Source organism: Hippopotamus amphibius, chromosome 1 (assembly GCF_030028045.1).
Source record: "Hippopotamus amphibius kiboko isolate mHipAmp2 chromosome 1, mHipAmp2.hap2, whole genome shotgun sequence".
Classification (NCBI taxonomy): domain Eukaryota; kingdom Metazoa; phylum Chordata; class Mammalia; order Artiodactyla; family Hippopotamidae; genus Hippopotamus; species Hippopotamus amphibius.
In genome coordinates this window covers 218,812,415-218,837,408 of record NC_080186.1, presented here as the reverse complement: position 1 = coordinate 218,837,408, position 24,994 = coordinate 218,812,415, and the positions used below count along the sequence as shown (strand labels likewise).

Here is a 24,994-nt window from a genome sequence, read left to right as displayed (position 1 = left end):
CTGACATTTAAAGCTGTATTATATTCCTTCAGTTGCTAAGGTAACCCACTGGATGACTGCTAGTGGTGGAGAGAATGTTACTGAAGACAGGTCCTATGGCAAATGGGTAAAATTGTTTCATAATACTTCGCCATGCATATGCACCCAAATGGGCATCATTTGTGAAGTTTAAAAATCCTTAACCTAAAACTGGTTTCTCTGTCATCCATCTCTTTTTTTAGCTTTCCGTTTTTAAGGAGTAGGTTTTCTGGCAGTAAAGAATTTAACACAGAAGCGACCTTTTAAGGAAAAGGATATTTTTCCACCTGTCAAATCATTTGAACTTATCCTGCAATTGTCAGTCAACTCTTTAATTAAGCACATTCTCTGTTTAAGGTACTATATTTTAAAGAAGAAAAGGCAGCTTAAACTTTACCTTAAAAATTAAGCCTCCTCAACCTAAATGTCCATTGACAGACGAATGGATAAAGAAGATGTGGCACATATATGCAATGGAATATTACTCAGCCATAAAAAGGAATGAAATTGAGTTATTTGTAGTGAGGTGGATGGACCTAGAGTCTGTCACACAGAGTGAAGTAGTCAGAAAGAGAAAAACAAATACCATATGCTAACTCATATATATGGAATCTAAAAACAAAACCAAAACAGTACTGATGAACCTAGTGGCAAGGCAAGAATAAAGACGCAGACATAGAGGACGGACTTGAGGACGCGGGAGTGGGGGTGGGGGGGCGGAAGCTGGGACGGAGAGAGTAGCATTGACATATATACACCACCAAATGTAAAATAGATAGCTGGTGGGAAGCTGCTGCATAACACAGGGAGATCAACTTGATGACTGGTGATGACCTAGAGGGGTGGGATAGGGATGGTGGGAGGGAGGCTCCAGAGGGAGGGGATATGGGGATATATGTATACACACAACTGATTCACTTTGTTGCACAGCGGAAACTAACACAACATTGTAAAGCAATTATACACCAGAAAAGATCTGAAAAAAAAAAAAAAAAAAAAAAAAAAAAGCTTCCTAAAGGGCACCAATGGTCCTGAGACTGGAGTAGAGAATTACGTATTTACTCTCAGAGAAATAGAGAATAGAGTTCTATTCAGGTTATTTTCAGGTGATTTCAGGTCATTTTCTCCCTCTCTCAAAATTTTAAACGAAAAAAAAATGTAAGCGGAAGCTTTTATTTTCAAACACCCATCCCTGATGTGCTTCCCAAAGGATTCAAGACATTGGAAGATTTTGAGATTTACCTCTGGGTTGCGGTGTTCCATCCCCAGCTCTTCTCCTCTGGGAACCCTTCAAATGTGCAGGGCAGTTTTGGGGTGCACACAGGAGAGTAAAATTGAATTTGAAAATGACTGTAGCCAGGGATTCTCTTCATCCTTACCTTGAGTAAAAAAAAACTTTTTGCTGTTTTCATAGATTTCTTTCATAGGCTTTGAATGCTGGCAGCTGTCCTTCTATTACTTTATGTAAAAATTAAATAAAATATTTGTTTTAAAACCGTTGAGTGCTTGGAGGTTAAAAGGCTGATGGTTGAAAGTGGGAGAGGCCTGGTGAAGACGGCAGGCAGTGAGCCAGAAGGGATGGGATGGTCTTAGGGAAGTGACCAACCCTGTGTCCTGGTGCGGCGCCCTCTTTACTTAGCTCCAGTGAACTTTAAAAGACTTTGTCTTGATTCTTGCAAATATGGGCCTTGGTGTGGGCATGAGGCCGTATAGGTAGAAATCCCCCAAATCTTCTGTAATTCTACCCTAGGGTTTAGTTCACAGTGATTCTCACATGCCTACCTTCTCTTTCCCACATCAGTAGCTGTAGCAGCTTTTACTTTGCAGATTTATGATGAGAGGGTGGTGTGTGTGTGTGCGTGTGTGTGTGCCCGCGCACGCGTGTGTGCATGCACGTGTGTGTGGAGACAGATGGACATCTGGAGAGTGGGGTGCGGGCCTGAGCCCTGAGGATTGGGGAGGCTTCGTTTCCTTCTGCTTGCTTTTCCCCACTCTCAATTTGATTTATTCAAGTCCTGTCTTTTCTGCCCTTCTTTTCTTGGGTTTGTCTTCTTTGATCTAATTATTTCTTGGCCTCATGGGAAGGATAATAGTTAGGAACGTGAGTGTCAGACATAGAAAAGCCTGGGCTCAGATCTTCGAGGCTCCACTTACAACCTGAGTGAACTTGGGCGGTTGCGTAATTGTGCGGAGCCTCAGCTTCTGCCCCTGCTGGTGCAGTGCCTGTCAGGATTAAATGAGGTAGCACACATAAATTGGTTAATTAACGTTTTTTAAAAAAATTTTATTCATTTTTTATTTATAATGTTTTGGCTGCATTGGGTCTTTGTTGCTTCACGCGGGCTTTCTCTAGTTGCAGCGAGTGGGGGCTCGTCTTCATTGTGGTGCACAGGCTTCTCATTGCGGTGGCTTCACTTATTGTGGCGCACAGGCCCTAGGCATGTGGGCTTCAGTAGTTGCAGTATGCGGGCTCAGCAGTTGTGGCACATGGGCTCTAGAGCGCAGGCTCAGTAGTTGTGGTGCACGGGCTTAGTTGCTCCAAGGCATGTGTGGTCTTCCCAGACCAGGGATCAAACCTGTGTCTCCTGCATTGGCAGGCAGACTCTTAACCACTGCACCACCAGGGAAGTCCCTAAATTGCTTAGTAAATGTTAGATGGGAACAAGAAATGTGAAGTTCTTGTAGTCACTGGCACCTATTAGCAAGAATGAAATAAAGGTGGGTGTTGTGGTTTATTTTCATTTGTGCGTAGTAGCTGCCATCTGGACTTTTTCCTACCTTCCACCCTCACTCTTATGCCAGGTAGGCTTTGTCTTATATATTGATTTCCTGTTTGGTTTATCCCATTTATTTTCTCCTTCTCTCACCAGAATATCCCTTCCTGAGTGTGCCCTTGTGCTGAAGGAGGGGATAAAATCTCCCACTAAAGTTGTAGCTCATACACACCGAGTCTGATATTTCTCAACCTGGGCTCGGGTCCCTGAGCCTTCTGTGTGGGGCAGATGAGCGGCCAGTTTCCTGGTTGTGCTTAAATTCAGAATCCCAATGCAAACTTCAAAAGGCCATTTCCAAGATATGATGAGACTATGCTTTTTCTTCTTGTCAACAATAAAATTAGACAGCAGTGCCTTTTCACTTGTCTCCCAAACAGAACAGGATTCCTGGAGGGTCACTTGGAAGGGTGCTTGGGAATTCCACAGGCTCCCCTGTGCTGTGAGGGGAGAGCAGAAGAACGCTCGGTGCATAGTAGGCTGTCAGCAAACATCTACTGAAAGAATGAATGGTAGGTGTAAGTCAGAGCCTTGAAGAAATATTAACAAATGAAAACATTCTGTTGCACAGGCTGGAACAGCAGGTGTGACATGATTGCTGCTTATGGCACCTAATGACCGCCTCCTGCCCAAGCCATGGGGCTGTGGCACATTGGTCTCAATGGCACAACTGGTGTCTTTCATTGATGCAATTATAGTGCCTCTTGAGCAGGTAACTAGTTCCCTTAAATTATGATTTTAAATTATAACCAGAGGAAAACTGCTTTCAAATATACAGATCTATTTAGTGACTATTTATTATATTTTTGTATTAAAAAGATCAGACAAATATGTATGACTGGTCCCCCAATACAGACTTTCTTAGTTCTTAAGAATCCTGTCCCATAGGTTATTTTCGTTACAACCCCCTGACAATCTTGGAAACTAGGCCGGGCACATACTCCTTTCTTTTTACAGATTAAGCAACTTAAAACTTGAGAATTCAGTTGTCTTTTCAAAGCTACATCCCTGTAAGTGTTCAACTCCAGATCTTTCAACTCTTTAGTCTGCTCCCTTAGCACTATGGAGTGTTATGTCTGGAGTCTTAGGATCTTGTGTTGTATAAGGCAGTCTGGAAATGTCCCCAGATTATAAAAGCCAGAAATTGGATTGCCATCTTTGAGTTCTGATAGGGACTTTTTAGTGTCTCAGCTGATATAGTACTAGTTCCACAAGGCAAGTATAACCAACCTGTATGAGATACAAAATCCATGAAGTGCATTCCAGTACTGTATATCCAAATGTGAATTTTCTGGAATGATTGTGTGTGTGGTTTCCCAGATTTTCACTCAGGAGTTGTTGTAATCTGAGTGTCTCAAATGTGTCTGACGCAGAGCAGACGTTTCCGGAAGCTGAAACCTGCCATTATGCTTTTCAGTCCTCTTCTACCTTTTGGCTTTATGATCCCACCACACCTGCCGTGTTGGTATTGTGCTCCGTGGGACATCCTGTTTCCACATCTTTCCTGTGAGTGTGTTTATATTTGCAGTTCTGATCCTGGACTCACCAACCTCTGATCTTCTGTGTGCAAGGCTGATTTGTTTATACCACTCCAAAGCCCTGATCAGACTTCCCAAAGGGAAGATGCCATAATATACTTCTCCTCCCGTTCTCATTGAGAGTCCTGAAAAAGGTCAGAGATCGTGTGATGTTCATCCCAAATATTCTCTTCTGCTCTCCATGTAAATTTTTGCTAATATATTTTCATTCTCTTTCTGCTCATCATTGTTGTATTTTATAAACACCTGTAAATTTTCAAATCGTGATGCATGATGTAGGTTGATTAACCTGTGGAGCAGTTTCCTTGTAGGTCAGATAGTTTACTTATTTCTGTTCACACTCTCTGTGTAAGCCTAGAGCTATAGTTTACCAGACAGAATTTCATGGGTAAGATATACTTCCCCTTTGTGTCCACAGGGCCTGGTATATGGTAGTAGTTTGACTCAATGTTTGCCTGCTGAGTGACTTAGATGCACAAATTGAGACCTCTGTGAATATATATACGTGGCTTTGGAAACCAGAGCAGAACTTATTTTAATTGATAGGATTTGTGTGAATTAAAAAAATATTTTGTTCATAAGCTTATAGGGTTGAATACATTTCAGTGGCTTTACTCAGGAGTTATGAAACATTAATAAACCCTACAAAATAGTACTTCTGAATTAATTTCTTTAAAAATATCATTTGCTTCTAAATTATTGTCCACATCACAGTTTTAGTGTTTTGCTCAACGTTTAAGGCTGTATCCTGGCTTAGCAGTAAGTGATGTAGATGAAAAATAACTTGTAAAAGTCACAACATTTTTGGTCATATTCATTGGTGAAATTTGTTAGTTAATAAGATCTTGAAGAGGGCAGATAGCAGTATCAAGCAGTATCAGCAGTATTTCATCTTGTGGAACTGAAAACCACAGCCACAGAAACATGGGAAAGGAAATAGCTACCCAAGGAAGCGCAGGGAGTCTCAGGCAGGATAAACCCAAGGAGAAATACGCTAAGACATATAGTAGTCAAATTGACAAAAATTAAAGACAGAGAAAAGTTATTAAAAGCAACAAGAGAAAAATGACAAATAACACAAAAGTGAACTCCCATAAGGGTAACAGCTGATTTCTCAGCAGAAACTCTGCAAGCCAGAAGGAAGTGGCATGATATATTTCAAGTGATGAAAGGAAGAACCTACAACCAAGAATACTCTACCCAGCAAGGATCTCATTCAGATTCGATGGAAAAATCAAAAGCTTTACAGACAAGCACCAGCTAAGAGAATTCAGCACCACCAAACCAGCCCTACAACAAAGGCTAAAGGAACTTCTCTAAGCGGGAAACACAAGAGAAGAAAAGGACTTACAAAAACAAAAACAAAACAATTAAGAAAATAGTAATAGGAACATACATATCGATAATTACCTTGAATGTAAATAAATGGACTAAATGCACCAACCAAAAGACACAGCCTGGCTGAATGGGTACAAAAACAAGACCCATACATATGCTGTCTACAAGAGACTCACTTCAGACCTAGGGACACATACAGACTGAAAGTGAGGGGATGGAAAAAGATATTCCATGCAAATGAAAACCAAAAGAAAGCTGGAGTAGCAATACTCATATCAGATAAAACAGACTTTAAAATAAAAAATGTTACAAGAGACAAGAAAGGACATTACATAAAGATCAAGGGATCCATCCAAGAAGAGGAGATAACAATTATAAATATATATGCATGCAATATAGAAGCACCTCAATACATAAGGCAAATACTAACAACTATGAAAGAGGAAATGCAAGGGAGAAATAGAGACACAGATGTAGAGAACAAACACATGGACACCAGGTGGGAAAAACAGGGAGGGCTGGAGGGAAATGAATTGGGAGATTGGGATACCAAATAGTACACTCTAAATATATTCTGTTTATTGTCTATTAACTGTATCTCAATAATAGTTCTTAGAAAAAAAAAAGATCTTAAGAGATGATTGGGAAGACAGTGGTATGAAAAGGAGGCATAGGGACTTCCCTGGTGGTCCAGTGGTAAAGAATCTGTCCTGCAATGCAGGGGACGCAGGTTCGGTCCCTGGTAGGGGAACTAAGATCCCTGCTGCTGGCAACTAAACCTGCATGCCACAACTAGCATGCCACAACTACAGAGCCCACTTGCCCTGGAGCCCACACGCCAGAACTAGAGAAGAGAAAACCTGCATGCTACAACTAGAGAGAAGCCCATGCACCACAGTGAAGAGCATGTGTGCCACAATAAAAGATCCCGCATGCTGCAACGAAGACCTGATGCAGCCAAAGATTAAAAAAAAAATTAATTAAAAAAAGGAGGCATAGATATGGATTTTGTTAACCAGTTATTTATTTAAAGTAGCAGATCTCAACCCTGGGTTTGAATTAGAATCACTTTGGAATCTTTAGAAAAAAATTGATGCTTGGGGGGAGGGTCTTCCCTGGTTGTCCAGTGGTTAGAATCCACCTTCCAATGCAGCGGATGTGGGTTCAATCCCTTGTCAGGGAACTAAGATCCGACATGCTGCAGAGCAACTAAACCCGCGCACCACAACTAGAGAGCCCGCTTGCTGCTACTACAGAGCCCATGCACTCTGAAGCCCATGTGCCACAACTAGAGAGAAGCGTGTGAGCCGCAACGAAGAGCTGGCATGCCACAAGGAAAGACCTTGCATGCCACAACGAAAGACCTCACATGCCGCAACTAAGATGCGACCCAGCCAAAAGTAAGTAAGTAAGTAAGTAAATAAATAAATAATTAAATATTTTAATAAAAAAAGATTGATGCTTGGGCCCTGCTCAGAATTTTAATTGTTCTGGGGAGGGCCTTGAACACAACTTTGTGAGGTGATGGGAAGAGAGAGGGAGAGACATACAAACATCATTGAACCAACCAAAGTACCAACACCCCTCATTCTCTCCCAGCTACATTCAACTCTTTCCCCTCAGAAGTATTATGCTGATTTTTAGAGTAACAATTACCTGGTTTTTCCTTATAGTTTTACTACCCATGTATTCATATATAATATGGTTTAGTTGTCACTTTTTAAAAACTTCATGTTGATTAAAACATATTCTGTGTATTCTTTTGTGACTTCCCCCCAACATTATTTTTCTTAGTTTCTTCTATATTAGTCTGTAATTTGCTTTTATTGTTAGAATACTCATGTGTCATCATGAATCATGATACTGCAACTTGTTCTCTTGCTGATGGACATTAAGATCACTTCTGTTTTTGGCCATTGTACATCTTTATGCATGCTCCCAGGCGCAGACAAAGCATAGTCCTCCCTGGGGTTTATGTGTAGGAGTGGAATTGCTCAGCCATGAGACATTCGTTTCTTCAGATTTATTAGATTATGCCAGTGTGTTTTCCAAAGTGGATATGCCAATTTACATTTCCTCTAGCAGTGCACGTGAGTTCCTGAGGGCCTGATAATTTATTTTTCAGTCTTCCAGCCTGAATTTCCTGCTGCCTTAAAGGCACAGTCACATCTTGTGTAGGTGTGATAATGGCCCCGAGTTTGAACTGAACAGTACATAAAATCAGCCTCTTGCAGTAACAACCAAACTGGCCGCCCCTGCCCTTGTGCCTCCGGTGCTCTGGAAGGGCTCTGGGTCTGTGCTGTATTTCACGGATCCTTGATCCCCAGAAAGTCAAGACAAGGATGAATATTCCTAGGACCTTGGGTCTTCGATGTGACGGCCTCAGTTTCCAGGCAGAGAAACAGGAGTGGCAGAGTGAGAGGCACAGGCCTTGAGCCTCCTTTCCAGCCCCCCTTTATGGGGGGATGGGAATGTTGACGGAGTGGCACAGCCCGCTGTTCGTTTTTGTGTCTGGGTGACCTTGCTCCCAGGATGTTACAGGTCATACCTTTTAATGTTTTCCATTAGAGCAATTATTAGTAATTCTGTTTTAGTTACATAAGTTCATATAGCTCCTAGCATCAGCTGCACAGGAAGAGACAAATTTATTTGGTAAAAAAAACCCAAAAAAACCCTTCCTTTTAATTAAACACTCCCATGTCTACCAAATTGTAGAACCCCTTTCCACAGCTTGTTTTCCTGACTCCTGTTAAGAATCTGAAACTCTGTAACAAGCAGAATTATTTATATATGTCATGATGTTTCCTATTTCAAGCTGTTTGCCTGATTCCGGGCTCTGAACTTCTATACCTAGTGAAAAAGCTCTTTCTTAACACATTTTGGGCAGCTTTTTGTTTCCTTCAAACACCAGAAGATCTTCTCTTCCCCTGCCTTCCCGTCTCCCCAGGAAGCGGGTGGATTTGGAGAGAGAGAGAGGAGCAGCAGGGAGTCCCACGTAGTGTTTGCTGAACAGGATGTGAGGCTGGGGCCGGGCAGGAGAGGACAGGGAGCTGGGCTAGCGAACAAGCCCGGGAAGCTCTGCTGGTGGAGGAACCACGTCGTCTCCACACTCACGCGGGGGTCGGGTTGGGTGCAGTGAGCTACAGCCCAGGTTTGAGGGCATTTAGGGCCTTCCTCCAGGCACCAGAGGGAGTACCACTTAAATGGTTGATACCATACTGCCTTTATCAGTGGTTTGATTTTAAAAGGGAACCTGCAAGGTTTAGATGTTCCCTTTTGGTCGTATTTTTCTTGGAAAAAAATTGTATCCCGTATAACCATGGGCATTTCTCGCCAGGTTCAGACTAAGATCTGTGACTTAGAAATTCCACCCCAGTGTGGCTGGTTACAACTCATGCTGACTGGCATGTTGAACAGTGTACTGGTGTGTGCGTGTCTGTGTGTGTGTGTGTGTGTGTGTCTGTGTGTGTGTGTGTGTTTTGTTATCTGATTCTAACAAGTCTCTTCCTGATTATTATTGAAGAAGGGAAAAAAGTGTAAATGTTACCAAACATGCCTTGTTGGGAATCTGTTAAGAGTAAAAACCTTACTTTCTAATTAAGTGAGTTTAAAGGTCAAAGATGTAAAGGATAAAATAAAGATAAGTTCTTTAATAGCCTGCAGAAGATAGCAAGTATATTAAACAGATGTCTGTCAGGGGTGTGCTGCTTTGTTTTCAGATTTTTTGGCATTTCAGATGTCATTTTACTGGGAAGGGGGACTGTGCTGTGTCACACAGATGGATGATGGAGCAAATATACAGTGAAGTCTGTGGCTTTTACATATTTGAAACATAAGGCTTTATGCTCATTGATCTAGATATAGAAATAGCATAAACCAATTAAAAATGTAAGCTAAGCAGGGACTTCCCTGGTGGTCCAGTGGTAGAGAATCCACCTTGCAATGCAGGGGGCTCAGGGTTGATCCCTGGCCTGGGAACTAAGATCCCACATGCCGCGGCACAACTGAGCTCGCGCGCCTCAACTAGAGAGCCCGTGAGCCACAAACTGCAGAGCCCACACACCCTGGAGCCTGTGCACCACAACTAGGGAAGAGAAAAAACCCACACGCCACAACTAGAGAGAAGCCCGCGTGCCACAATGAAAGATCCCGCATGCCTCAACGAAGATCCTGCGTGCCGCAACTAAGACCCGATGCAGCCAAAAATACATAAATTTAAAGAAATGTAAGCTAAGCAGTTTTCTTTTGCATCCATATGCTGTAGAGTATTTCCTTCTCATCGTTTCAGATTAGAGGTTTGTTGGATGCTGGCTCCACATGTGTCATCACCACAGCCTGCTGGTGCAACAGAGCTGAGTTTATTGCCGACCTTGATAAGGGAGAACTCTGCCTCCATTGAGCCTTAGTAGCATCTTGAAGGGGGAAGGCAAGGTTGGAATTTATTGCGAATTCGAAGTTTGGTTTAATGAGGGTCTTGACGTGCAGGGGAGGAGTGATGGCAGGGGGGGTGGCAGGAAAGGGAGTTGGCTTAGGATTAGATAAGGATCATGATATAGTTAAAGACTGGTTTTAGGGCTTAAACTGTCAATGTGTCCTACTGAAGAACTGATGGGCCTTGAGGGCAGTTCCTCTGATGAATAGTCAGCCTTGGCCTAGGCGAGAGCCTCCATCACTAGTGACGTTATGCTAACGAAGACGACGGAAGAGCAAAAACACGTTAGTGTAGACAGTAAGCTGGGCGGAGACGTAGGTAGTTTTTGTCGTCAGTGTACAAGCTGTGTGGGAGTACGTAGTGTGTGTTCCCAGATTTTAGTCAAGAGGTATCAGAGGCAGAACTAAGAATGATAGACGTAGCCGCTGTAGCCGTGTATTTAAAGCTACCTGTCGTGGGTACTCATCAGGGAAAGAGCCACTGGTCGTGAATTCATTCAACAAGCAAATATTGATAGCACACATAATGTGCCAGGCACGGTGTGGGATAACAGACAGATGAGGTCCTACCCGCTGGGGCCTTCCTGTGTTGCTGCAGCACCCTCTGGATCTCGTTCAGACTACAGACAGTCAATGACAGTACTTAGCTGGGGGGGAGGTGTGTATAACTCAGATTCCCACTGCGTACGTATTCCGACAGATCTTGAGTGTGAGGATTTTCACGTTCGGTTGTTAAGACTAGGTTTGTCTTAAGGTGTGTCTTGGTGTCTGTGGAGTTCATGGCCTGGCTTTTTTACATGCAAGCAGATGTCGTCTTTTACGTGCTTCCAGTGTAATGTTTATGACGGGCCAGCTGTGTTCCACGCACTGAGTCATTGCCGGAGAAATACAGGAGTACAAACTCTATACACATTAGACAAGTTAAACATACACAGATAACTGCGATTTTAACAGTCAGTTGCCATTCAACTGAATAAATACTGAATGACTTCAGTTTGCCACATACCACGCTAGGTGTTAGCGATAAAAACCTTCCAGGATCCCCTCGGCCTGTAAGAAGATATAGTCAGGAAACAACCGTAAGACAGTGGCAGACACTGGCGGCGACAACCTAGACGCAGACCAAGCGGGAGCCCCCTTGTCAAGGGGCACGTGAAGAGGCATAGGCCGAATTTTGTAAGCAGGGCACGGGTGTGTGTGGCTTTGGCAACAATGAAATAATCCCAGAGATCTAATCAGTGTGTAAAAGTTACCTCTGTGAAGTTTGAGAGAGACCATAGACTCAGATTCCATTTCTTTCCCAGCTGCTGGCTGGAGAGGAGCACCTCTGAGGACAAAAGGTGGAAATGGAGGCCCCTTGATACTCTTGGCGTCTAGTAGCCTGTCTAGCAGCATCTCCTTAGAGGACACTTTGGAAATTGATGATGTCTGTTTCCAAAGGGTGGTTGTTCCTAGCACTTGTTTTCCCTGGATGACCTCACTGAACATGCGTGAAAGGTGATGTGAACATGCACCGTGGTGTGTAGAACAGCATTGTACCAGTGATAAGTAAAGCTGGCTCCGGCACCTGCCTGGCCTTGCACAGATCACTTGACCTCTCCACATCTGGAAAATGAGCTGCTGGATTAGATACGTTCGATGGTTCCTTCCAGCTCCGACACGCTTACTATTACTGTTCTTACTCGGACAGCCTCTTTGATAACGTACATAAGACAGACTTTTTAAATGGAGAAACTAATATTACATGTTTTTCTTTTCAGTTTCTCTGCATAGAGAGTCTCTTCTGCACCTGGCTGTGAGATGGGGCCTCGCTAAGCTTTCCCAGTTCCTCCTGTGTCTCCCTGGGGGAATCCAGGCCTTGGCTTTACCCAATGAGGAGGGTGCCACGCCATTAGACTTAGCTGTACATGCTGGACACTCCAAGCTGGTTGAAGACATCATAAAGTGAGTTTGGCTACTTGATAGATTCTCTCTGTCTGTTCCTATGAAGTCTTCCAAGCATTCTGGAAAAATTAAAATAACCAAACCACAAGCTAACATTGGTTTACATTTTACCATTAGTTCCCATGCATAAGGTACAGATATGCATGTCATACATGAACAGATGATATGCTTGGTATTCACATTTCATGGGGGAGAGGGAGTCAGGAAAAATGTCTTAAAAGGCTCCATGGTTGGGGGCAGCTATAATAAGAAAAAAAAGTTGGGAAACACTAGCCTAACCCCTACTTATTTTTCAGGGGTTAGCTTAAATGTCACGTCCTCAGGGAGGCCTTCTATGGTATGGTCTTTTATGATTATGATTAATTTACAGGATTAATTGTGATTAAAATTATGATTAATTTATAGTATAAATCATAATTTATAATTTTATATATAGACTCATCATTATTTCATGTATGTCTCCATCCTAAATCCTTTGAGGACTGAAACTATTTCTGTTTTACCCACTGTGTTCAGCATATACATTCATTGAAAGAATATAAGTTTTTGTTGAATCAACGAATAACAAACAAACCCTAAGATACTATGTAGCCAGTGGGCTGGTTATGAGGATCTAGAAATAATGGAAAGGAAATAATTTGTCAACTGTAAAGTTCTCTATGCTGAGGATGATACCAACACTTTTAATGTTTGTTACTTAGAGTGGTTCAGATTGGCCATTATGTCCTACACGGTAAATTCCTTGACTTAACATGTGGTAAAAGATAAATGGGAAATGGCAATGAAAATTACAAAGTGCCACATAAACATTAAATATTATCAGTGTTATTCCATGGTGTGTCGTAATGGACTGGTATTTTTCATTTGGCTTATGGAACTCAATGTCATTAATTTACAGTTGTATATGCTACCTAAGTGGATGTTGGAGTCACAGCTTTCTGTTTATTTTTGTTCTTACTTGGTCAAATGACCGGCAACTAAGGAAAGAGCCCATCCCAATGGAAGTGCCCTTGTCTTTGCTCTACTGTGACCCCACTTTCTTTAGCTAAACAGGGCAAGACAGGACCACTTCCTTTGACTTTGTCATCGTGGGTAGTTCAGGGTTACACTGAGGACCTGGAGCCTCACTTCTTCATCTTTGGTAGCTTTGTATCTTTCTATTGTGTCCAAGACCAGAAGATGATATGTGTTTTAAAATTTTATACATCCTTTATGTCAAAAAAACCCAAACAACCCAGTCAAAAAATGGGCAGAAGACCTACATAGACATTTCTCCAAAGATGACATACCGGTGGCCAAAAAGCACATGAAAAGATGTTCAACATCACTAATTATCAAAGAAATGCAAATCAAAACTACAATGAGGTATGACCTCATACCGGTCAGAATGGCTATCATCAAAAAGTCCACAAACAGTAAATACTGGAGAGGGTGTGGAGAAAAGGGAACCGTCCTACACTGTCGGTGGGAATGTGAATTGATACAAGCACTATGGAGAACAGTATGAAAGTTCCTTAAAAAACTAAAAATAGAGATACCATATGATCCAGTAACCCCACTCCTGGACATATATCCAGAGAAAACCGTGATCTGAAAAGATACATGCACCCCAGTGTTCACAGCAGCACTATTTACAATAGCCAGGACATGGAGGCAACACAAATGTCCGTTGACAGAGGGATGGATAAAGAAGATGTGGTACATACATACAATGGAATATTACTCAGCCATAAAAAAGAGTGAAATAATGCCATTTGCAGTAACATGAATGGACCTAGAGATTATCATACTAAGTGAAGTTAGTCAGAGAAATACAAATATCATATGATATCACTCAATGTGGAATCTAATTTAGAAAATGATACAAATGAACTTATTTACAAAGCAGGAACAGACTTAACAGATATCAAAAACAAACTTATGGTTACCAAAGGGGAACGGTTGGAGGGAGGGATAAATCAGGAGCTTGGGATGAACATATACACACTACTGTATATGAGATAGATAACCAACAAGGACTGACTATATAGCACAGGGAACTCTACTCAATATTCTGTGATGACCTATAAGGAAAAAGAATCTAAAAAAGAATGAATATGTGTATATGTATAACTGAATCCCTTTGCTGTACACCTGAAACTAACACAACATTGTAAATCGACTATACTCCAATAAAATTAAAATTAAAAAAGGCTACACATCTAATAAACCGACTTATGGATGGAATTAGAAGTAGACTGTAAGCTAAATTCTGATTATGTAATGGAGCCTCCATTTTCTAAATTAATTACAAGAATCTTATTGCTCAGGCTGAATCATTCACTTCAGTGGCTTGTTGTTGGCATGGGGAGTTATTTTCTAGAAGATACTAAAGTCCCTGCCAGTAACTGTGTCAAGAGTTTGGGGAGATGCTCCAAATCTTAGAGTACAGGTGCTCTTAATGGTTGTCTCTTTGTCACTCCATGTGATGGAGGTAACGTGTGGTTGGAACTATACTATAGTTTTGTAAATACTGTATACAAATACTCATTAACAACATGCTGTAATGCAAGAAGAGGAAAGAGGCATAGAGCTAGTTCTGTGAACTGAAGAATCCAGGAGCATCTGTGGGCTGTGACAGCATGCTGAGGTGGGCTGTTACCTGAGAGCACTAGCATCTCCCTCCTGAGGCCTCTTTATCCTTGCTACTGTGTGACCTATACATAGGCCATCCAGAATATTGCGACACTAACCATGTAGCCTACACAGAGCTAATAAATGTGCAGTTGTTCTTAGCCACAACAGAATGGAAAATAAGCTGATATTCAAGAATTTAGTTTGTGAATATTGTTCCTTTGTTTATGAGTGAATTCAAGAATACAACACGATCAAATTTATGCATGTTTTAATTTGCATGAGGAAATGAGTTACAATAGTGGACCAGTGTGCTGTGAGTATCTCGCTTGTTTGTAACATCCAAACCTCACCATGCTCCCTGGAGATCGTATCTGTTTTCCACTGTAATCACCTAATAAACCGTCGTCTGCCAGCCAATTTGTTCTACTACATGTGGTGCCATTAAGGCAAGAGGCATCTTCTCGGGTTAAAAGAAGAATGAAATATGGAGGTAAAGTACTATGTTTAAAGGTCACTACTGCTGCGTTAATTATATAAATCTTTAAACTAGATGATATATGTGCATGGCTTTTCAGTTGACATCTTCCCTAGGTGGAAAAACAAAGATGACTTTATTAGGATCTGTTTACATGATCTTATGTACCTGTCTTCAGTAGGTAGCTTTTATGGCTCATTTTGCCAGTTGGGTTCGTAATATCAGGGACAATGAAAGGTACTGGGATCGCGGGTTTTAATTTGCGATGTTTCAGCTTCCAGGGCAGATGTTCCTCAGGTTTCTCCCGAGTGCACCTCAGTGAAGATGCCTCCCTGCGGTATATTCACTCATCGGAAACACTGACCCTGACACTTAACCACACAGCTGAGCATCTGTTGGAGGCGGATATCAAACTCTTTAGGAAGTACTTTTGGGACAGAGCCTTTCTCCTCAAGGTTTGTGCCCTTTATTGCGGTATAAAATATAATAACTCATGCTGTTTGAGGGTGCAGACAGCAAACTCGTTATTTTGGGAACAGTAGTGTGGGGGGTAGTGCTTTCTTTTTTTCTAATAGGACTTTGAGGGCCATGGAATCGGGAAATGTTACACCAGTAGAATGAAGATTGTTATATAATATTTTGGCGGTAGAAAGTAGTAATTTGTGTAATATTGTTTCCTTTACTTTTCATGAGCCAGCATCACGGATTTTGGATTTTAATATTCTAATATTGGATATTTTCTATGAATTCATTGATTGTATTATAATGCTTATCTAAAGCAGTTGCCTTTAGGGTTCTTTTACATGAATAATATCTTCTGGAATTTCTTAAGGCTTAGATATAGTTAAGACTTTGTTTCAGTGTGTCGATTCTTCTCGGCTGGGGACTGGTCCCTTGAGACGAGTTCTTTTTCAAAGAGATTTTTTTCCCCCCTCCCCCCATGGCCCAGACATCAGCTTTGAGTGTTATCAGAGCATTCCCATCTCAGGGTGTAAAATGTTTCATCTTCATTATTTTTGTTGAATCTGAAAGATGATAAAGCATATTTATATATTTTTAACTAATATTAAGCAGAATGTTCTTTTGAGTAAAAAGTCTTCAGTCAGTTTAGTTGATAGTGCTCAGGTGTGTAATGGATTCACTTACCAGATCGGGTGACGCCCCGCCCCCCGCCCCGCCCCCGCCTTCCCCTAGTCTTCTCAAGCACATCCATTAACAAGCATCTGTTTCATGACTATAGACTTTACCAAGTAAACAGTTTATTGTTATCAGAAAACAGAGATTGGTGTTTATCAGTTTTGGCTTTTGTAAGATGTTTGCTTTATATAACTAAATGAAAGGTTTAACCAGAGACATTATATATCAAAGATTACTGCTTACTCTATATAGGGTTTTATTAAACAACTAAACATGCTCTTCAGAGTATGAACTACCTCCGTTGGCTGGGTTTAGGGAGTTTAGTGTGTAATTTTCTTGCATATAGTATTTCCTCAATTCGCTTAAGGGTACTTTCCGTTTAAAGATACAGAAGCACTCAGCCATCCCTTTGGCTTCTCACCCAGGCCTCCAGGGGTGGATCCTCCAGCCGGGCAGAGGCTGGGCCTGGCCCAGCAGCCTCGCTCAGGGTGAGCTCCTCTCCCTGCAGCTTCAGAGGGGCAGAGCTCAGCAACACATGTGTCCTCAGAGGGGACACTCAGACCACAGCAAGACCACAAAGCTCCTGCAAAGGCTAGAGCGTGCTCCACGTAGAGCCAAAATTCTGAACATTTGTTTCATTATAAAAACCTCCAACTTCTTAGGTCAGATTCGTGATTTCTTGCAACATATTTGAGATAATTATTACTAATGACCTTGAGGGAGATTTAGGATGAGTAAATCTAGATTCTTTAATAATTGATTGTAGTAGACTTTACAATAACAAAGACCTAATGAAGATTACTTTCCAGTGTATCAGAGATTTTCATTTTATGAAACACATGTGATAAAAGAAGAATCTATTGCAGTGGGATGGCCTTGAGTTCCAGGTGTCGGCACCCCTTTTTTGTCCTTCCTGTCCTGAGCTATTGGCTGGGTAGTGCGTAGGGAGACTGGGAAGGGAATAGGGCTGAGGTTCTTTAGGATTCTGTGATATTGTAACTTACAATAAGAAATATATTTGGTCCATGGTTCTTGGCTCACAGCTCCTGGGACCCTTGGGATTCCCTAAGTGTTGAGCCCATAAAGGTGTTTTCTTGTTATGTTAATGAGGCAACTTTTGGAAAGCACCTAAGAATGGGGGCTGGTTACCAGTGGAGCCAATCGCCTGGTAACTTTCAGTCCCACCCCCTTGACCACTGGGGAGGGAAAGGGCCTGAAGATGGACTTTAATCACCAGTGGCCAAAGATTTAATCTGTCATGCCTATGTAATAAAGCAAGCCTCCATAAAACCCCCAAAGGACTGGATTTGGAGAGCTTTCCAGGTTGGTGAACTTGTGGAGTGCTGGGTGACTGGCCTGCTAGGAGGGACGTGGAAGCTCCACGCCCTTTGCTCATACTTTGCCCTAGGTATCTCTTCCATCTGGCTATTCCTGAGTTATATTCTCTTCTAATAAACCTGTAAGCTAGTGAGTAAAATGTTTCTATGTTCTGTGAGCCATTCTAGTAAATTGATTGCACCCAAGAGGGGGTTGTGGGAACATCTCATTTATAGTCAGTTGGCCGCAAGTCCAGGTAAATGTAAGCAAGTAGTGATTGTCATATAGGTTGTCCACACTAAAGCTTTAAAATTTTGGGTAACAAAGGTGAAATTATATGTAGGGTAATGAAATATTTGTGCTTTATTAAATCTTAGATGTCTAAAAAGTCTATTTTCATATAATAGCTATAGACAGTGACTTTCAGAGACAAATTTATCCTCAGTGAACCACAGCACATCCTCAGTCATATCAGGAGGGGTCTTCAATCTCATGGTTTAGGCATTGCTCAGTTCCCTGCAGGCCTTCTAGAACAACAACAATAAAACCTGCTGCAGAAAGACAGATATCGAGACACAGATGTAGAGAACAAACATATGGACACCCGGGGGAAAAGTGGGGTGGTGGGGATGGGGTGGGATGAATTGGGAGATTGGGATTGCCATATATACATTACTAATAAGGAAAAAATATCAAATTGTGCACTTTAAATATATGCCAATTATATCTCAATAAAAGTTCTTAAAAAAAACCACAAGGCTGCTTCCGAAACCTGAGTTTGCTTTACCGCCTAGGAGAGCTGTGCAGGTGATTCCATTCGGAAGCCGTGCTTGTTCTGCGTAGTAACAGATTCGTGTTTTCACGCCATGTGACAACTGATGCTGGTGGACTGGTAATTTGTAATAAATATTAAATGTTGAAAATGACAGGTTGGTGCTAAATATCCAAACTGTAAAGGTGGTTTTTAGGAAATTAAATAGTAGGCAAAGTGTTAGCTCTATCTTTTAATCACGTTTTTGTTCTCTCCTCATAACAAAGCCTTTTCTTTCTATCGGAATGCTGATTATTTAGTTTTAGAACTTGGCTAAAATTAATACATAAGGCAGCCAGGAAATTTAAGTGTTCTAAAGTTGCATCTAAAATTACTCATAAGAATAAAAATTGTTTTAATACACCCCATTTAAAAGAGCAGTATTTCCTTATTTCAGGTTTTGTTTTGTAATAAGAAACCAGCCCTGCCTGATTCCTTTTTCCGCATGGACTTGCCAGTTGCCTCTATTGAAAGACTGGGGTTTTGGGGTTAAGGCTGACCCCAGGTAAATAGGTGAGGCTGGTGGTTGTCTTTGGCCTTGAGCCTGTGTGGTCAGCCCTCTTTTAACCCCAGGTACCTATACTGCCATCTCCTCAGGGCTTCCCCAGACATACCTACTCTGGTCCATCCATGAATTCCATAGTGGGCCCCAAAAGAGAGAGTACTGTGTTCTGGGAGTAAGGCTGGGGGCAGTTCCTAGCCACGGAGTGTGGGTGACTGGGTACTGCTTGTTCCCTGTCTCTCTGTGATTTGATCAGTTATGTATATTTTCGTGTTCTTTTTGCTCTGGCTTCAGGATGTGCTGAAATGAGCACGAGCAAAGCACTTCATACGCTGAGCTTAATAACATGCCCGGGGTGGGGGTGGGGGCGGGGAGGATCCAGGGGTCTGTGCCAGTTGTAGGGTTGCCTGCCCTAGTTTGCCCGTTTGTTTTGGAACATGTGCTGATGCAGTTCTGGGCAGTTTTTGACACATCAACACATAATTCTGTCTCTTCACATTTTCACTGGCTGTGGGGAATGTATCCAAAAAGAAAATACAGAGGGCTCTGAGGGCATCTTCTCTCTCAGCTGCGGCCAGGGACAGCCTGCACCAGCACATGCCAACATGTAGCCCAAGCCTTACGCTCATCGTGGGTCTTCCCTGTAAGAGTGGTCCTACCCCCATCTCCAGGCCCCCAACCCCTGTGTCCTAGGGTGTGGATGGAGGTTGGTCTAGGTGGACAGAGGCATAAAACAGAAGTCCTTACTGGTTTCAAGATTTTCTGTTCTCTGTCCCCTTTTTGGTTTACACACCATGTTCTTGAGAACCTTTTGGTGTCGTGATCTGGGGAAGCAGTGAGAACTAGTGGCAGGGATGGTTTTGGCCCTTGTCTCTGGTTCCTCCCACCACCTCTCCTGTCATCCGGGGTGCTGTTTACTTTCTCCCGACAGCTTTACCACCCCTATCTGCCCCTGCCTCCCCAGGCCATGCCTCTGGCCCGTCCCAGCTCTGAGATGCTCGATTGTGATTTTCATCTCTTGTTGCATATCTGAAACCTCACATGGTTTTCACTGATTTTTTTCTTCCTTTCTTAGGCTCTTGAAGAGCAAGAAGCCGGGTCAGAGGAAAAACCAGACATGCCCTCCAGCGCTACAGAAACCGAAGAAGGTACGCATGCTCCTCCCCAACCCGGGGACCGCAGAAAGTGCTCAGGGCTAACTAGTCACCTGGGAGTTGAAGTGTGTGCTGGAGGAGAGCAGAGGCCGAGGGACTCAGAGGCAAGAGCAGGGTGCTGGGGTGCAGCGGGGCCCCGGGGTCCTCCAGCAGCACCCAACAAAGGTACTGTGTGTTTCCACTTTTTATTCACTTCGCGTTTACTGGTTTCCTCCCACACTCCTGACCTTCGGGGCCCTCTCCTAACACGCAGAGAGTGTTCCCCTCATTTCCAAGTGCAGTCCGTTCGTTCCGTTGAGTCCTCCATCACTCACCTGTTCTCCAGCTTGCTCCACCTCTGTGGAGCTCCTGCCCTGTGCTGGGCAAGTGGGTCTTAGAGGATGGAGGCTGTGGTGGTGTCTTTGTTGTCATGGGGTCTGGGGAGCACCACCGGCGTGTAGAGGTGAAGGGTGGGAGACGCTGGGTGTTCTTCAGGGTACAGGCGGCCCTGCCCAACCCAGGTTGTCCCGCACAGTGGTTCACAGGCCTGATGGAACTTCAGAGACTGAGTGTACAAATCTGCCCAAGGTGGGCGTCCACAGCAAGAGGCGTATGTTTAAAACACATGGTCACTACTCTGTTCCACATCATAACGTGGAATTGTGTTGATGGCGTGTTTGTGCGTAACACCCAGCTGGTCTGCAGGAGTATCGTATTATTTTCTCCAACCTGGCAGTTTATCTGGGCGTGGGATCTCTACTTCAAGTTCTTTCCCCTTTAATGTATACAAGTAGGTCTGATCTGTGAGCAAGTCCTCGTAATAAACACAGCTTTTGAGTCTCTGGAGTATCTTCCGTCTGCTCGTGAGGACTCCTGTACTACTTGTATGGAACGGATTGTCATTTTGTTTTTTGTTTTCCAAAACCCAGTAGTTTCCGGAATCTGACCATATATCACTATGTCTTCTAGGGTAGTTAGGACAAAGGTTTTAATACATATTATCTGATTATCAATTACGTTCCTTTTGCTTTATGTATTAGAGTATTTTTTATTTTTTGAAACTAAATGTGAGGTTAGGTTTAGTTATGTTGGGGGTAGGGTTATATTATCTAGTTAACTTCAGATTAATGGAGCGGGCATTACAGAATATCTGTTAATGTAAAGGGGTGATAGTCTGATGGGGTGAGACCAGCTTGCTAGATGCTGGGCTTAGGGAGAAAAAATAGGACTAGACTGCTGTTCCCAAGCCACCAGTGTTGGCAGCTGGGAGATTTGTGGCACGTTGTCCTAAGTGTGTGTGGCCCTTGCACCTGCACTCAGTCCTGGGTTAAGCCAGCCAGCTGAGCTTTCCGCCCCAGCTGCACCTGCTCAGGTCCCCGTGGAGGTGCCCTCGCCGTCCTCCCCGTGGGCAGTGTGCTGGCTGCGGGGAGGGAGCTGCGGCTTGCTGTGCCTGCCCAGGGAGCTGGGGGTGAACCTCGCGCTTTCTCCTGAAGACCGGTGGGAGAGAACTCTGGTCTCATGTTAGGAGCGCTGTCATCTCCTGAGCACTGGGCTTGCTTTTACTACTCTGCCTGTAACTGGTCAGGTTTCTTGCTTCTAGTTGGCTGGTAAACCTGGGGCTACGTTTCTGGCCTGCCGGTTGCAAATGTGTAGGGTACTGCTGACCGCATTTTTGTATTACCCTTATTTCTTAAGCCTTTACGCTTGCTTTTTTTTTTTTCTAATCAACTTCTGATTTTTTACTATATCACCTTAAACATTTTTCTTCCCTTGTAAATCCACCTCCAATTTTAGAACCAAGTGAGGTCTAATTAAGTGCTTAAATTCTAAGTTCTTGCCCTTAAGGGACGGACCATTTGGGACTAGCGCAGAACACCAAGCTGTCCCAGCACAATAATAAGTGCTACAAGATTCGTAGGCAAATCATACTGTGAGAACTCTGTGCAGCGTGATGGTGGGGTGGTCAGGGAAAGCTTCTTGGTGGAGGTGACCCCGGAGCTGTGACTCAGTGGAGGGAAGGGAGTTCTAGACAATGGGAATATACGCAGTGCAGACGATGAACCAGATGATGCACTGGGGGAGATGCAGATTACTTTGCAGTCCTGGAGTGTAGGGGTGTGTGTATGGTGCCAGGAACATAGGCCTGAAAGGGAGGCTGGTTGGCAGGCCTTGTACACAAGGCAAGGAACTGGAACTCCACCCTGACAGCTCTGGGAACTGTTTTAAGCAAATTAGATCAGGTTGTTATTTAGAAAGGTGACTCTGTGAGAGTGTGGAGAATGGGTTAGAGGGGCCAGGGCTGCTGAAAGTAATGCAAAAGTGGGTCTGCACCACAGCAGTGTAATGAGATTGGCAGCAGAGGGACCAATGGGTACTGTCCTGAAGGTGTAGGATGTCAGGTGGGTGTCAGTGGCAAGGGGGAAGGGTGATTCTTCCATTCCTGGTGTGTCCCTGGGTGGGACAGTCCTTCAGGAAGCAGGATCATGACAAAATACGTACTCAGTTTTAGACAGATTGAGTTTGGTGAGCCCAGTGGGGCAGCTAAGTTAATATACCTGCCTGCCAGCTGGACTGAAGTCACTCAACCGATAAGCAGAAGAATTTGGACAGAAACTCAAGTTTTCTAATGCCAAATAATTAATGTGTGTATTTTATAGGCGTTGTAGACAGTGCTTTTTTCTGTATACGTTTGGAGGCCATGTTAGAAACTGTGTGCACTTTCCAGCAGAGGGCAGTATTCACCTAAAGTGAAAACATTCAATTAGCTTTTTTTCATTCATAAGCCTGCAGGTGGCTCAACTGGAAGAACAAAACATTTTGAGTGTAAGAGCTTGGTTGTTGTTGTTGGTTTTTTCCCTTTAAACACCCAAAGCAAATGTTCCCTTTGAGATCTCATAGAAGATTCTTGATAGATCATGTTCTTTCTCCTGGGGCGGAGGGTAGAGGGGGACGTTTTAAGTGTGCATCTCTAGCTGCCATTGATTAAAAGAGTGTAATATCTTTAGCGTGGAAATTTACTTTGCCTCTGTTAGCGTGATCAATGGTTTTATTACTGTCTCTGAACCAATTATGTGTCCATAGTTTCATGATTGTAATTGTCCTCCCAGAATGACGGGATGTGATTCCAAATGAATTAAATGGCCAAAAGGTCACCTCATTTTCACTGCGTTCAGACGAATAAGCTAATTATTAGTGTGTATTGACCCACCAACGGACTCCATTTTGTCCCTTGCGGTCTCTGTGCTTAGTTGATCTCCTACCCTAGGAGTTCCTAAAGAGCATTGTACAGAACAACAACCTTGGAAGATGCTCTGAAAAATAAGAATTCTTTGTCCAAAAAAGGAAAAAATGCTATATATGAACCCCGCCCCCCCCCCCCATTGGAGACTGAGAAATACATTTAATGTTTTGTAGGTTCTAGGAAATCTTGCAGTCAAGAAACCTGTGTTTCTTGTTTAACCTCACAGTTCTCTAACTTGATTGTGGGAGAATCCCTTTTTCTCCATTCTCAGCATCTCATGAAAGCGGACTGCGGGTGGTGTTTTGGAAATCTTGCTCTTCCTCATCTCTGCGGATCCTGCCCTTACGTAAGCTCATGTCCTCCTTCTTCACACTCACGCAGGTTCTCTCCATCTGTGAGTACTTAATGCTCACACTGGGAAGGGGCCAGGGAGGCATTTTTAAACCTGCTCAGGGTCATTTTGAGTAGTGAGGTCACCCATGCCTCGCCACGCGGCCCCTCTGCTTTTTGATGTTGTTTGGGGCTGTTGCCTGCCTAGCGTCTGTGGGACCATAAGACACACAACCGTCGCAATGCCGTCGACCACCGTGTGAATCTGTTTTCTTTCATTATTTTGCGGTTTTTAAAAAACTCCGTGTAATTTGCTAACTGCCTCGACTTTCTTGGGACTGGTCCTTTACTCGGTTGGCTTCTCCCCATTAATTATGTTCCATGTCCTCATTAACGAGGAAATAGGGCGTTGGGGTTGGAACACGAGTGCCGGTCACAGAGGGAGAGGGCAAAATCATCTCCTTCAGGGCCGAGGCGGCAGCTCCCCGCAGGCTCACAGGGGCTTCCCCTCACCATCCTGTGCAGAAGATGGAGAGGCCACGGGTCCAAACTCAGGGTCCGGGCTAGGCAGGCAGACGTGAGCCCTGCAGGCCCGTTGACTCACCCATTCGATATGTCTTCATTGAGTGCCCACTCTCTGCCAGGCCCTGTTCTAAGCTCTGGTGAAAAAGCAGTAACCGAAACGGCAAAGAGAAGAAGCCCTCGTCTCAAGGAGTTTACTTGCATTGAATTTAAATCACGCCTTTGTGGAGTGACAGGCACTGCTTGAGGCGCTGGGGATGCAGCTGGGAACTGAGCCAAGGTTGCACACTCACGGAGCACACGTCCCAGTGGCCATGGAGAGGGAATGAATTTCCCCCATTTTGTACACAAGGAGGTGGTCGCAGAGAGAGGTCACATAGCTTGTGTGAGGGGACCCAGCTTGCTCAGGCAGTCAGAACTCAGGTGGATAAATCCTTACCACCACACTGCAGACACCCATCACCCTTCTATAAGAGAGTGTTTTCCTGTTTAGCCTTCGGACTGCTGCTCTAGAGTTTTCTCCAGCTTTTGTGTGATGGAAGAGTGCAAAATTGGAATTATTGCCTAGAAACGAGCTCTGTTCCATGTGACTGACCCATCTCATGAAGTCCTTACGACGGGAGGTTGTGACCCACTTGCAGAGACATGTCTTGATGACACACCAGCTGCAAGCAGACTCTGCTAAAAACCTCAGCTCTGCCACGAACTGCCTTCTGAACAGGATGCCAGTTACTCGGCTGTGTTTCCTTTTGTGGAAAATGGTGGAGTGGGAGTGTCATTTAATACTTCCTTCAAAATAAGGTTTAAAAGAGAAAATGCAGGTGGGGCACCTTGACCGGTATCTGACCGTGGATGCTTAGTCAATGTTAC

The 24,994-nt window shown here is 43.4% G+C and overlaps 1 protein-coding gene across 1 annotated transcript in view; it reads left to right on the top strand.

Annotated features, from left to right (window-relative positions):
* Window positions 1–24,994, top strand: part of ARHGEF28 (Rho guanine nucleotide exchange factor 28) — a 296,643-nt gene that overhangs the window by 125,923 nt on the left and 145,726 nt on the right. The window contains 3 exon segments of the mRNA XM_057741127.1: window positions 11,857–12,040; window positions 15,406–15,586; window positions 19,974–20,046. Coding sequence (XP_057597110.1) covers window positions 11,857–12,040; window positions 15,406–15,586; window positions 19,974–20,046 — 438 coding nt within the window.